The 13,297-nt window shown below is 31.3% G+C and overlaps 3 protein-coding genes across 3 annotated transcripts; 1 reads left to right on the top strand and 2 right to left on the bottom strand.

Annotated features, from left to right (window-relative positions):
- Positions 1–242: 242 nt before the first annotated feature.
- Positions 243–1,520, bottom strand: LOC132941929 (tigger transposable element-derived protein 4-like). The gene has a single exon (XM_061010184.1). The coding sequence runs from the start codon at positions 1,518–1,520 to the stop codon at positions 243–245; it is 1,278 nt and encodes a 425-aa protein (XP_060866167.1).
- Positions 1,521–3,166: 1,646 nt separating this feature from the next.
- On the top strand, positions 3,167–4,933 carry LOC132941921 (piggyBac transposable element-derived protein 3-like). The gene is given in 5 exon segments (XM_061010172.1): positions 3,167–3,268; positions 3,327–3,822; positions 3,825–4,403; positions 4,406–4,451; positions 4,510–4,933. Coding segments are annotated over 5 exon segments (1,647 nt in total).
- Positions 4,934–6,224: 1,291 nt separating this feature from the next.
- LOC132941914 (zinc finger BED domain-containing protein 4-like) lies at positions 6,225–9,390 on the bottom strand. Its single transcript, XM_061010160.1, has 6 exons — positions 9,339–9,390; positions 8,934–9,136; positions 8,387–8,590; positions 7,613–7,923; positions 7,226–7,477; positions 6,225–7,128 (listed from the first exon to the last, which is right to left on the bottom strand). Exons 1-6 carry the CDS (start codon positions 9,388–9,390, stop codon positions 6,225–6,227), a joined length of 1,926 nt encoding a protein of 641 aa, XP_060866143.1.
- Between the last annotated feature and the right edge of the window lie 3,907 nt (positions 9,391–13,297).

Below are 13,297 nucleotides of genomic sequence, written 5' to 3'. Positions count from 1 at the left end.
CGAATCTGAAGGGACCAAGAGATTTCTTTCGTTATAGAGAGTTTTCGTAATAGAGAGGGTTTAAAAAAAAACAAAATTTTAATTATTTATGTATAAGGTATGTACCTATGTAATATTATATATCAAAGACATCATTATGTTTACATTATTTTATATATATTTACGTATTATATTAAATTATTATTATTATTATACATACTTATTAAATATAATTTAATTTTTATACTATACATATTTATACTTTATTTAAAATAGTCTGTCATCTTAGTTTGGACTTTTTTATTTTGCCAATACTGTTTTTGTATTTTTTTATGAATTTCTCCCATGTTTTGGGATAACTTTGGATCATCTTCGTGAAACAATAAGTACTTTTCTAATAATTTAGCCGCATCAAGTGCTTGTTGAATACTTGGTATTACGACTTCGTCAGGTTGTGCTTCCTCTTCATCTTCCTTTTGCTCCTCCTCGACTTTTGTCACTGCATTTAGGATTTCTTCATCAGTTAACGATTTTGTTGTAACTAGATTTTCGTCTATTTCTACATAGTTTTGTAGGTCCTCAGGAGTAAAAGTATGCGGAGTATTGAACTGAGTAATCCACTCACTCAGTGTATCATCTTCATTCTCAAATTGTTCTATTTCTTCTTCAGCATTGGCAAAACTTCGAAGTCCAGCATGACGAAAAGAATGCCGTATAGTTTCTGCTGTTACCTCTTCCCAGGCTTTACTTAAGAAGTTCACCGCATCAAGCATATTGATAGAGGCATTGTCATCAGATTCGATAATTTCCATTAATATTTTCTTTCTATAGTGGCCTTTCAAACTTTTTATAACACTTTGGTCCATCGGCTGTAAGATACTAGTTGTGTTAGCTGGGAAAAATATCATCTCTATGTTCATAAGATTAGATAGATTGGGATGAGCAGGACAATTATCCACGAGTAACAAAATTTTTCGCCCCTTTAATTCTGCATCCCATTTTCTTATTTCTTCTTCAAAAAGTATTGATGTCATCCACGCTGACTTATTTGCTTTATAAGTGACTGGCAACCGTTTAATATTTTTAAAACATCGCGGGTTTTTTGATTTGCCTATTACCATAATCTTTCTTTTTTCAGTGCCACTCATATTGGCTGCTACAAACGCAGTGATACGTTCTTTAGAAAGTTTACCTCCCACGCATTTTTCCCCTTTGAATTTTAATGTTTTATCTGGGGTCATTTTGTAAAAAATACCTGTCTCATCAGCATTAAAAATATTATCCGGAGTGTACTTTTCATTCAATTTTGGCCACACATTAATTAACCAGCTGTTAGTAACATTCAAGTCGACATTTAGTGCTTCTCCGCTTATTTTCCCATAGGTAATATTGTGACGTTGTTTAAATTTTCCAAGCCATCCTTCCGAGGCCTTGAAATCTATAATACCAAGTTGTTGAGCAAAATGTTCAGCTTTAGTTTTCAAAACAGGCCCAGATATAGGTACATTATTACAACGTTGTTTATGGAACCACATTAACATGGCCTGGTCCAAGTCTTCAAATTTCGGTTTCCTTATTTTTTTACAAGAACTTCCTTCTGTTTCAGCATGCAATATTTTATCCTTATTCTTCCAGATAGTAGCGACAGTAGATGGGCTGAATCCAAAACGTTTCCCAACATCACTTTTTTTTCACCTTTTTCAATCGCACGTATTAAAGCGACTTTTTGATCAACACACAGTACTTTTCTTTTACTTGCCATAACGAATATTAGCGCACTACTGTGGTCATGTGTATAATGTTAGACATTACGTCGATAATAAAATGAACATTGTACCTATTAAATATCGATAATAACGATATTAAAAGTAGATAATGAAAGAATGTAATTCCGGAAATGTCGGCATTATTGCCGATTATTTTTATAGTTTATATATGTAATAGATACGATAACACGTAAATTGTATTATGAAACATAAAATATTGTTTCGTTATTGAGAGTGACTTAATACGTTATAGAGAATGAATTGTCTAATGGGTTATATAGCAAACCAACCATTATTATGTAATGTTTACGTTATATAGAGTTTTTCGTTGTAAAGAGTTTCGTTATAAAGAGTTTTCACTGTATACGTTAACCAATAAAATATAAATTATAAACATGGGAGGAAATGCACAAATACCTTTAGATTATTCATTTACATTGCATGCAATCGATTTTATTAAAGAATTAAAGGAAGTATTATTATTATTAACTAGTGCGCATATTCAATTAGTACGAAGAAACATAGTATACGTAAGCTGTTTTGAACATCATGTACTAGAAGCAAACAATAGACTGCCCATACCACTATCAGAAGAAGAATTACATTTAGTGATGATTCCTTTGATCACTCATCTAATTTGTTTAACCCTTTCGCTCCCATTGTCCTAGTAAAAGGACATATTATTCTAAGTGTTGTTGATAATCATATTTACGTTTATTTGTATCACTTGCAATTTATATATGATAATATACATGCGTGAATAACGAAAAAAATAACATAACATGATGATAAGTAGTATTCAATACCTTAAACGTATTTTGTTGGAACAAGTTGTCATGAAGAAAAAAGTCTCTTATGTAATCTTATATTTTATAATACAAAACGTAGTAATACGGCCGGGAAAATTCTGATAATTTTTTTCCTCCATGATATAGTATATATAATCAAAATATTAGTAACTGTTATCAAACACCCGTAAAACGCGCGGGAACTTATGTCCTTCTTGAATGACATGGGGAATGAGCGGTATCATTAGTTATTGCATCATTACAATGTAACGCTGACAACGTAAACATACACAGTTCATTACATTTTTTATTTTATTTTATAAATTTGGTACATATAGTAATTACCTATTACAGAATATTGACATTTTTGCGTTTTGCAATTGTATAAATTCGCACAAAGTAAGTATACATTACCAATTTAAAATTGTTTTTTCAACATAAATATCTAGGTACCTATGTACTTATTATTTCTTATTTCATTGTATATTTTTATTTATTTAGAATATGTCCCGTCGTTTGTTGTCCGACGATAAAATAATAGAATTACTCGGAAACGGAGAAAACTCTGATTTATCTGATTTCTCTGATGGTTCAGATAATATTGAAGAAGATGAATTGGATAATCTGCTAGCTATGAATGAAGTATATGAAAATTTTGATTTTCAAAATATAGAGGATGATATATATTGGAATATTGATAATATTGATGATGATATTGTGGTTGAAACAGAAAATGTAAGTACAATTTTTATTGCAAAAAAAGATCTTGAAATTAAATTTACTATTCTCATAGGTTGATAGAGTGCTAGAAAATCCAACTACATCGTATAAATATCATAGTGTGAGAAAAGAAAACATAAAATGGGAAGCAAAGCCACTTACTACAAGAGAAATTGTTTTTACAGCAGTACCAGAAAAAGATTTTCCAAGTGCCCCATTTCCACCTATAGAATATTTTCTAAAATACTTTTCAACTATATCATTTGACGACATGGCACATTTTACCAATTTATTTGCTCAACAAAATAATACTAAAAACTGGACAGATACTAATGCATCAGAAATGAAGGTATTTATTGGAATACATTTGTATATTGGTATTATTGGGTTCCCTCGAGTCATTATGTACTGGCAGCCAGATTATCGAATAAATATAATAGCAGATAATATGACAAAAAATAGATTTTTTGAACTAAGAACTAATTTTCATGTACAAGATAATTTATTTAATCCTACAGACAATAGTGATAAATTTTTTAAAGTAAGACCTTTGTACAACTCAATAAAAAAAGATGCAATGAACTACATATTGAAAAAAACCTATGCATTGACGAACAAATGGTACCATTCAAAGGACGCCTTGGTCTCAAACAATATATGCGTGGTAAGCCTAGTCCGTGGGGTATAAAACTATATTTATTATGTGGGGCTGGAGGCATGGTTTATGACCTATTACTATATCAAGGCTCAAACACCGAATTAGATCAAGAAACTAAGGCACACTTTGGATTAGGTGGATCAGTTGTTCTGAAATTGTGTGAACAGCTAAAGAAAAATAGGCACATATTATATTTTTACAATTTCTTTACATCTTATAACTTATTAAATGCTCTTCAAGATCAAAAAATATATGCAGCAGGTACAGCTAGAGTTAATAGATTTGCAAATCCACCTCTTATAACAGATAAACATTTACGAAAATTGGGTAGAGGAGCATCTTTTGAAGTAACTGGATCTAATGAATATGAAGGAAGAACAAATCAAATAGGAATAATAAAGTGGTTTGATAGTAAAGGTGTTGTACTAGCTTCTAACTTTTTGACATCAGGTAATACTGATGAAGTTAACAGATGGGGCAAAAAAGAAAAAAAATATATTACACTAGAAAGACCAGAAATAGTAAAGTTGTACAACAAAAGTATGGGTGGAGTCGATTTACATGACCAATTGATCAGTTATTTTCGAATATTTATTAGATCACGTAAATGGACTCTTCGTATGGTAACACATTCTTTTGACATGGCTTTGACAAATAGTTGGATGGAGTATCGAAATGATGCAACACATTGTAATATTCCAAAAAAAATGGACTTGCTTCTTTTCAAACAACGTGTAGCAAAAACCCTTATTTCTCTTGGTAAAGGTCAAATGTATACTCCTGAGCGGAAAAAAAAAGTAGGAAGGCCTAGTTCTTCACCTTCAGCACCATTAATTCCAATAAAATCAAGAAAACCAAGAAATATTGATGATCCAACTCCATATAATGAAATTCGTTATGATTGCAATAACCATTTTGCTATATTCGATGACAGACAACATACTACTAGATGTAAGTATGAAAAATGTACTCTAAAAACATCAATAAAATGTACAAAATGCCGTTTACACAACGTGTTTTAAATCAAGCTATGGTACCAGTAACTGCATTTATACACGCAATAATTAATAACCCTAGGGCGGATAGTTCAATCTGTGTAGAATTCGGAATGCTTTTAGAGCAACTAATCCACGACGTATATTATCAACGGACCATATATTCGAAGAATAAAACATAATAACAACAACACAGGAAAATTAAATATAGTAGTAATATGTAACTATAGTAATAATAATATGCATACATTTAATATTTTATATATATTCTAGCTCTAAAACCGTTTTTTCATAATGGATTTCGAATTCACTATGATCAATAGGACCGAAATATTATTGGTATCCGGCGCCATCTCCAACAGTTTAGAAAAATATAAACCGATGAAACTGGAGGGGAATCCTTTTGTACTTACACAAGACGATAAGTTAAGGAGGTTCCGGCGCCGTGACTTGGGAAAAGTTGTGCAAACAATCAAAAGGGTATTCCGGAATAAACCTAACTTGACCACACCATTGTTGGACCAATTATACAAAAGTATAAACCATCAGGGGGAGTCGACTTTGTCAACGGTATACCTACAGAAATATTTGCACATCGATAGCAGGGAGCCAATAATAGTTTTTTGGAACGGAACGACAGATCTAACAATTGTAAAAATTAGAGGTGTTCCGGGTACAGTTTTTACTTATAAACCGGGTACCGAGTATTTGTCGAGTAACAATATCTGTTAAAACCGAGTCTCGAGTACTGGTCGAGTAATAATTTTTATTAAAACCGAGTCTCGAGTACTAGTCGAGTAATAATTTTTTTTAAACCGAGTCTCGAGTATTGGTCGAGTAATAATTTTTTTTAAAACTGAGTCTCGGGTACTGGTCAAGTAATAATTTACATAAATATTAAATACCATGTACCGGTATTAGCCAAGTAATAAATAATAATGTCTGTTAAAATTTAAAACCGAGTCAACATTTAATGGAGATTATCAGTTTGTAATTTGTATGTGGTTTTTTGTGATAGTTAATTTTTTCTAGAAAGTCTTGCATAATATAGCATAAATTAAAAATGCTCATGGATCATTTAAAAAGTGAATTATTGTAAAAATCCCACATACAAACTCATATAATATTTTAACTTTTAACCATCATGTTTCATAATAATTAATAGGTCGATTCACTCTGGATAGCAGATGGTAATTACTTAATAACAAATTAACTGCAAGTCTGCAAACATAACTACTTATAGTTTTAATTTGCTCAAACAAAATTAAAAATTAAAATAAAGCATAAAAAGTAAAAACATTGATAAATAATTAAATATTTAAAATTTGTTTAAGTTGTGGCGTAAGAATAAAATTTGTTCGGCCTTCTCAGGGTGGAGTTGACTTCTCTTAGGTTCGTAAACTAAACCTGCCTCTGAAAATGACCTTTCAGAGTAGACACTTGAGGCAGGAGCAGACAAATATTTTTGAAGAAGCAGCTTGTTCCCAATATATGGATATTTGTCATTTTTTTTTTGACTGCTCCACCAACCTAATGGATCACCATTAATCGGAACGGACTCAATACTACAGTAGGTTTCATACTCGGCAACTAAATCTTTGTTGAAATCAGTATAATCATCTAAATCGGTAAAATTATTGGACATCATTACAGTAGAATTATTTGAAGGTGTTGATGTTGCTATATCATTGTAGAAGTCCCATAATGATTTTACAGACGTTTGATTGTTATTATTTGTTATTGAAGAAATATCAATAGTAACATCATCAGGTACAACTGTTAAATCAAGATTGTTGAAGTTTGAAATAGTACTTAAAATTATTTTCTTCACTTCTGGTCTTTTTTCAGGTTTAAAAAACGATAACTTGAACCTTGGGTCTAAAAATGTTGCTAGAATAAGGTTCTTATTTTTAATTACATTTTCAAATCGCTTATGGATTCGGCTGATCATAACATCTTTTGTAGTCCCAACTCTAAAATGAATACTACTAAGGTGATTTAAAAATGAATTTAATGACATAATTGCAGGGATAACTTCACTTATTATTGATTTATTAGAGGATATGCGTTTTGTGAGCTCTTCGAATGGTCTTAATAAATTCAATAATGACTCTATTACTGTCCAATCATTTGAACTAAATGATGGATCCTCAGATGTGAATATTAATATGGCATTTTTTAAATTAAACAAACGCTCTAGCATGTAAAAACTAGAATTCCACCTAAAATAAAAAATATTATCAATTAGATTTTTTTTAAATTAATAATGACATAGATAAAATAATAATATATGTATTATATATCTTACTAAGTACTAACCTAGTGCAAATATCTTGAATAACCTTTTTAGGTTGAACTCCTAGTCCAATTTGTATTGATTTCAGTCTATCAGTAGCTGATGATGAGTGATGGAAATGAGTAGAAACTTTTTTGGCACGACCTAATAGATCTTGTACAGATTTCTGACTTTTCATAGACTCTGTTACAAGGAGATGAATTGTGTGCAAAAAACAACCAAAGCTATCTAAAGATGCGTCGTCAACTCCCTTTTTCATATTAGCCCCATTGTCACTAAAAACAATATAACAATATTTATTTACTAGGATAATTTTCATTTTTAAAAATAATATTAATTAGTATATTATAATATTCTAAATAATACTACCAAAGTATCAAACCTACTATTAACTATTAAGTATATCTCACCGTATTAATAAATGAATCTTGTCCATCAAATTCCATTCATTTAATAGTTCTTCCAAACAATTTTTAATAGCAAAACCAGTGCGTCTTCCTTGAAAGTGCCTTATATTTAAAGTGGAATGATGTTGTTTAAAATCTTCAGAGATCCAGTGACTTGTAAAACTAATAAAACTTGCATTATTATGACTACAAGTCCAGATATCAGAAGTAAGTGACACAGCAGAAACTGTTTCCAGTGTACTCATTATTTTTGTCTTCAACTCTATGTACATTTCGGGAATAACAGTTTCTGTGAAATACTTGCGACCAGGCATCTGAAAATTTGAATTAGTTTATTATTTAATAATTAAATAGGTAATAGGTAATAACAAATAAAGTAATAAGTATGTAATAATATTAAATAACAATCTCTAATATGGTATTCAAAAGTGACAAGTTAATACAAATAATAGGTAAACTCAAATTAAGTTTAACTTAATATTGAGGTCTGTATTAAACTAATAATTAATAACTACTAACTAGTAACTACTAAGTAGTAAGTACTAAGCAGTAAGCACTATTTAGTATTTACTATTTAGTATTTTTTAAATTTATATAAATAATTGATAGGTAGTTGTCTAATATTATAACATTAATATGCAAACATTTAATGGCAGGGAGAATTATGGAATATTGGTATATTACACTAGCAATTTTAAGTAAGGTAGATTTTTAAACTAGTTCCATAACAATAAATATTTACTTTATGCATAGTTTGTACTGCGGTTTGACAAATGCCATAAGTTTATTGAATCCTGAACGTTCAACCAAATTGAACGGTTCATTGTCCACACAAATCATTTCACCAATAATTTTGTGAATCTCTTTGGATTTAGCATCATTCATATCCCAACATTTCTTTTTGTTCACTGACTCATAAAGAGACATTTGACGTTTTCCAGTTTGAATACTATCTTTAGCTTTAGCTTCTTTTTTTAATTCCTTAATTGAATATAGAAAACAATTAAGTTTGTACAGAATTCCTTTCTTCTTAAAAATTGAATTATGTTTAAGTGATAATTTATAAATTATTATTACTCGTATTATGCAATTTCTTCATAGTTGAAAAACCAAACTAAAAATCTTGTTTGAAAGAATGTTGTATTTAATGTTTTTAAATACAAAATATAATAATAATTAATAAGCATTTGAAATATATTTGAAATATTTCTGTTCAAAAATATTTCAAATGCATTTGAAAATTGAAATACAGAAAAAGTATTTAAATACTAATACTTAAATATTTAACAGGTATGGTATTATTATTTTGAATTTTTTAACTTACCTCAGACGTTAACAATTTGTCAAACAATGTTTTATCCTTGAACTTTAAATGTTTCCTCATTGATGAAGTATTAGCTTTTTTTCCGATTCCTTTGTAAACTTTTTGTTTACAATGATTACATGCAGCTTTATCAAGTTCTTTACAATTTTCAAAATGACCCCAAATTAAACTTGACTTATTACTGTTAAAGGTTTGTAATGGCTCTATAAATTGGTAATAAAAATAATAATAATACATTAATAATTAATATTATTCAAAATTGTATTAATGCATAATAATTATAAGTTAGCAATTATCATGATGTTATGTACCTATTGGCTATTATGCATAAATATTAAATGTATAATAACAAATTAGTAATTACTAAGTATATTGTAGTAGTGTAGTAGACTAGTAGGTACGTACCATTAAATGACTCTAGTTCACCAAATTCACCATCACAATTCGCATCGTCCATGATTATAGAATTATAGAATTTGCAAATATCTTCTTTTTATTATTGTTCAATTAATTATTTATATAAAGTAGGTACCTAATATCTATATAATTATTAATTATATATTATATAGTATGTACTTTGTACCTTGTATACAACTTTCGTGATCAATCGTCACTCACAACTCATAAGCAGTAAGCCAGTAGGTAGACACTAGGAAGTAATCACTTTTATACATTTATGTATGAACAACCAACTGACAACTGAGAAATAAAGCAACAACTAACAAGCTACAAGTCTACAACCCATAACAATATAATATTAAATATTAATAATATTATACCCATTGATTATAAATAGTAGATTTTAGATAAACAAGATAATATTGTCAATTGTTAACATTTATAATCGGTGGGCTGTGCGTGGTAACTCTATTTTTAAATCGTTATCGGTAAACGTATAATTATTAATTACGTAACGATTTATAGTCACAACAACTAGCATGGGGGCCGGAGGGGCTAGTACTATTATAATTTTATAAAATACTAGCTCTAAGTGAAACTCTGGAAAAGTTGGACTCGCTGAGAGTGGGTACCAATTTTGGAGACAATGTCGTTGGAATTATAAAAGTCACAAAGGCTGTAGGACGAAAGTTTAGGATTTGTGATAAGGATTACTGATATGGATTGAAGATAAGGCTTGGCGCTTTGGCGGGAATGTTTAAAAGTTTGAGCGTCTGGCAATCCGTCACGAACGTTGTAAATGGATAGGCTAGATACGATCTCCAGGATCATCTCCCGTTTCTCCGCTGCTTTTGGTTGTTAAAATTGTTAAAAAGTGTAGAGTCGATAGGTTTATTTGATTGTCTAGCTATCAGTCATAAAATCACATAGGTAGGCGATCCGACTGCGTCGGATCGCGGACTATATGCGAAGCGTATATCATCAGGTATGCAATCCACCTGCGGTGGATTGCGGACCCCGTTAGTTGCGTAGATAGGTGAATAATCGAAAAAATAGTTGGTCCCCTTGACCGTGTTAGTTGTAAGTGAGTACCGATTTTGGAGACACATAAATGTCGCACTTATACATTAGAAGGTGATAAGAATTTCTGATATGGCCTGGCTCTTTGGCGGTCTCGTTTCGAAGATGGGAACGTTTGAAAGTCAAGATTCAGTGTCTAGAAATCTCCCATGGCCCATGAAAACCGGCAATTCAATGATGACACTATCCCCCAGCGTATGTCCGGTGCTTTTTTCATACGTGTAAGAAAATGTTAATTCGAAAATCTGCATGTTAGAGTGTTCAGCAAATCAGTCATTACCCATCTATGACAAAACAAAAATAAGCAATCCACCTGCGGCGGATAGAATGGTATGTGCCGTCGCATGTCCGGTGCTCTTTCTTATGTAAAAAGTGTAAAGTCAAAACCCGAGTTGGATTGTCTAGCAAGTCATTCATCTCAAGTCAAAATCGATCAACATCCAATTAGCCACCTAAGTAGGCAATTCGAATTCGTCGGATCGCGGACAATGTGCTACGGCATATCAAGTAGGCAATCCACCTGCGGTGGATTGCAGACCTGACATTGGGCGGCTATAAGTGAAAACCCTATCACACAACTTACGAAAAATACAAACTATAACTATACAATATAAATACAAACAAATAAAATATATTGTACCTATTTATTATAATTCATAAAAAAATAACATATAGATACATAATATTATATTAACCAATACAATACATATAAACATGTACCTGTAATGTATATATAATTATATATAAAAAAAAAAAAAATGCAAAAACCTGCATGTTTAAGTGTTAAGGAAGTCAGTCATCACCGTCTAAGACGAAACCAAAATGAGCAATCCGTTTACGGCGGATTGAATGGTAGGTATGTGCCGTCGCATGTCCGGTACTTTTTCTTATGTAAAAAGTGTTAAGTCGAAAACCGTGTTGGAGTGTCTAGAAAGTCAGTCATATCAAGTCAAAATCTATTAACTTTAAAGTTCGTCAGCTAGGTAGGCTATCCGACTTAGTCGGATAGCGAACAATGTGCTGCAGAAAATAAGTCTAGTATGTATAGCTGCTATAAGTGAAGAGAAAAAATAGTATTTTCCAAAAACCCAATCACACAACATTCGAAATAACTTACGAAAAATAAAGGCAATTTAAAGAAAATAATATGTGTTAAATTCCTAATAATTTAAATAACATATAGGTACATAATATATAATATACAGTCATATAATGTAAAATTAACACGTATATTATTATATTATTTATGAAATATAACGTGAAAAAAAATGCAAAAAAGTCAATATACACGGGCGGCCGTGCCTTGAATACACGGTACAGTCGGTTGCCGCCCGAACAGCGCTATGACGGTTTCGAACCCGATCCTACCTATCATCCTATGTTTGGGGAACCTACGCCTAACCTATCGAGCCACAGTTTGATATGCAAATTACGGTCAAAACTTCAACAATTAAGCTGTGTGTCCAAGGAACGACGTAAACCAATATATTCGATATACATCGATGTAATCGTATATAATTCTATGTATCATAATTCTACACACTGTTTAAACTTTAATTGTATTTTATTCACTTATCTGACCGTTATTATGTATGCTTGAATAGTACATTTATTTGTGTTTAATAATACATTTAATTGTGTTTACGTTAAGCAATATACCAGCTACGTTATTAAGGACCAAATAATACGTCTACAATCACATAATGCAATATTTATTGTATCAAAAACAAAACAAAAAAAAACAGTATATATTTATTGTGCACTTGTGCGTTGGAACGAAGACCGACTGACATTTCGTGAACGCGAATTTTTAAGTGTACAAACCGCGTATTCACGGGGTTCAAAAGAAATAAACTTAACAAATAGAGCACAAACGGCAATTAAAAAGACGAAACGAAAAGCGATAATAACGACATACGCTGGCGTCGATTGCGATGGCTATGGACCGATATCGCGTACAAACCACGCGGTTTTTAAAACAAACGAACTAAAGTCGAAAAACAGCGTAAAAAGCGTAACATTTTTCGAAAACGTTTAAAAACCGACCGCCGCGGCGAAGGTACGCGATTGGTCGCGCTATAGGGAATCGACGGGATCGGTCCGGCGGACTGGGGAAACGGAGCGGTGTTTAATTTTTTCCACCATGAGATCCTCCATGAATTCCCTATAGATCAGCTGTTTTTCTTGCGAATTTATAGTATTAGATTTTCGTTTGGTCGATTGCGGGCACACATTTTTTTTTTTTATTAATAACCCGGGTGTGCCGGGTTTATTAAACCGGGTACCGGGTATATTCCAGGGTAAAAATGTAGCTTTACACCGGGTACCGGGTACTGTCCAAGTCATCTTTTAATAATTCGCCGGGTAACGAGTATTAGTCGGGTACTGAATATGATATCGGGTACCCGGTTGCATATTACCATACCATACATTGTTTCACAACCGGGCTCTCCTGATTGGCTGGATTTAAATCACCCGCCGTTTTTATCTTTATCTCATTAAAATATAATCATATCATATTATATCAATCAATCAATTAATTAAAATATTATCATATCAATAAATAAAATACAAAATAGAAAAATAGACATAACCTACAACTTTAAAACTATAGAGTCTATAGTATAGAGTATACTGAGTATAGTGCTAAGATAAAAATGTATCCTAAATCATTTACCAATAAAATAAAAGAGGAAAAATTAAATTTTATAGAAATTCGAAGTAATTTAAACTCTGTAGATGATATTAAGCAGTGGGTGAATGAATATGGTTCTTTAACAAATACTCATTGGATAGCAAGAAGCTCCATTCCAGCAGGAACCAAAATTGTGTGTTCGTAAGTGTACCTGTGTATAGTGGTATCTACCTATTGGCTATTGGCTATT

The sequence above is a fragment of the Metopolophium dirhodum genome, chromosome 1 (assembly GCF_019925205.1).
Source record: "Metopolophium dirhodum isolate CAU chromosome 1, ASM1992520v1, whole genome shotgun sequence".
NCBI classification, from domain to species: Eukaryota; Metazoa; Arthropoda; class Insecta; order Hemiptera; family Aphididae; genus Metopolophium; species Metopolophium dirhodum.
The sequence above is the reverse complement of the archived record's forward strand: the minus strand, read 5'-3'. Positions and strand labels throughout refer to the sequence as shown.

What these genes read in the sequence shown, in the direction of transcription:
- LOC132941929 (XM_061010184.1), bottom strand. Translation starts at nt 1,520, where the DNA reads ATGTTAATGTGGTTCCATAAACAACGTTGTAATAATGTACCTATATCT.
- LOC132941914 (XM_061010160.1), bottom strand. Translation starts at nt 9,390, where the DNA reads ATGGACGATGCGAATTGTGATGGTGAATTTGGTGAACTAGAGTCATTT. An exon ending in TGAACTAGAGTCATTTAATG is followed by an intron (nt 9,137 to 9,338) that starts GTACGTACCTAC and finishes ACCAATTTATAG; the next exon opens with AGCCATTACAAACCTTTAAC. An exon ending in AAGATTCATTTATTAATACG is followed by an intron (nt 7,478 to 7,612) that starts GTGAGATATACT and finishes TATTGTTTTTAG; the next exon opens with TGACAATGGGGCTAATATGA.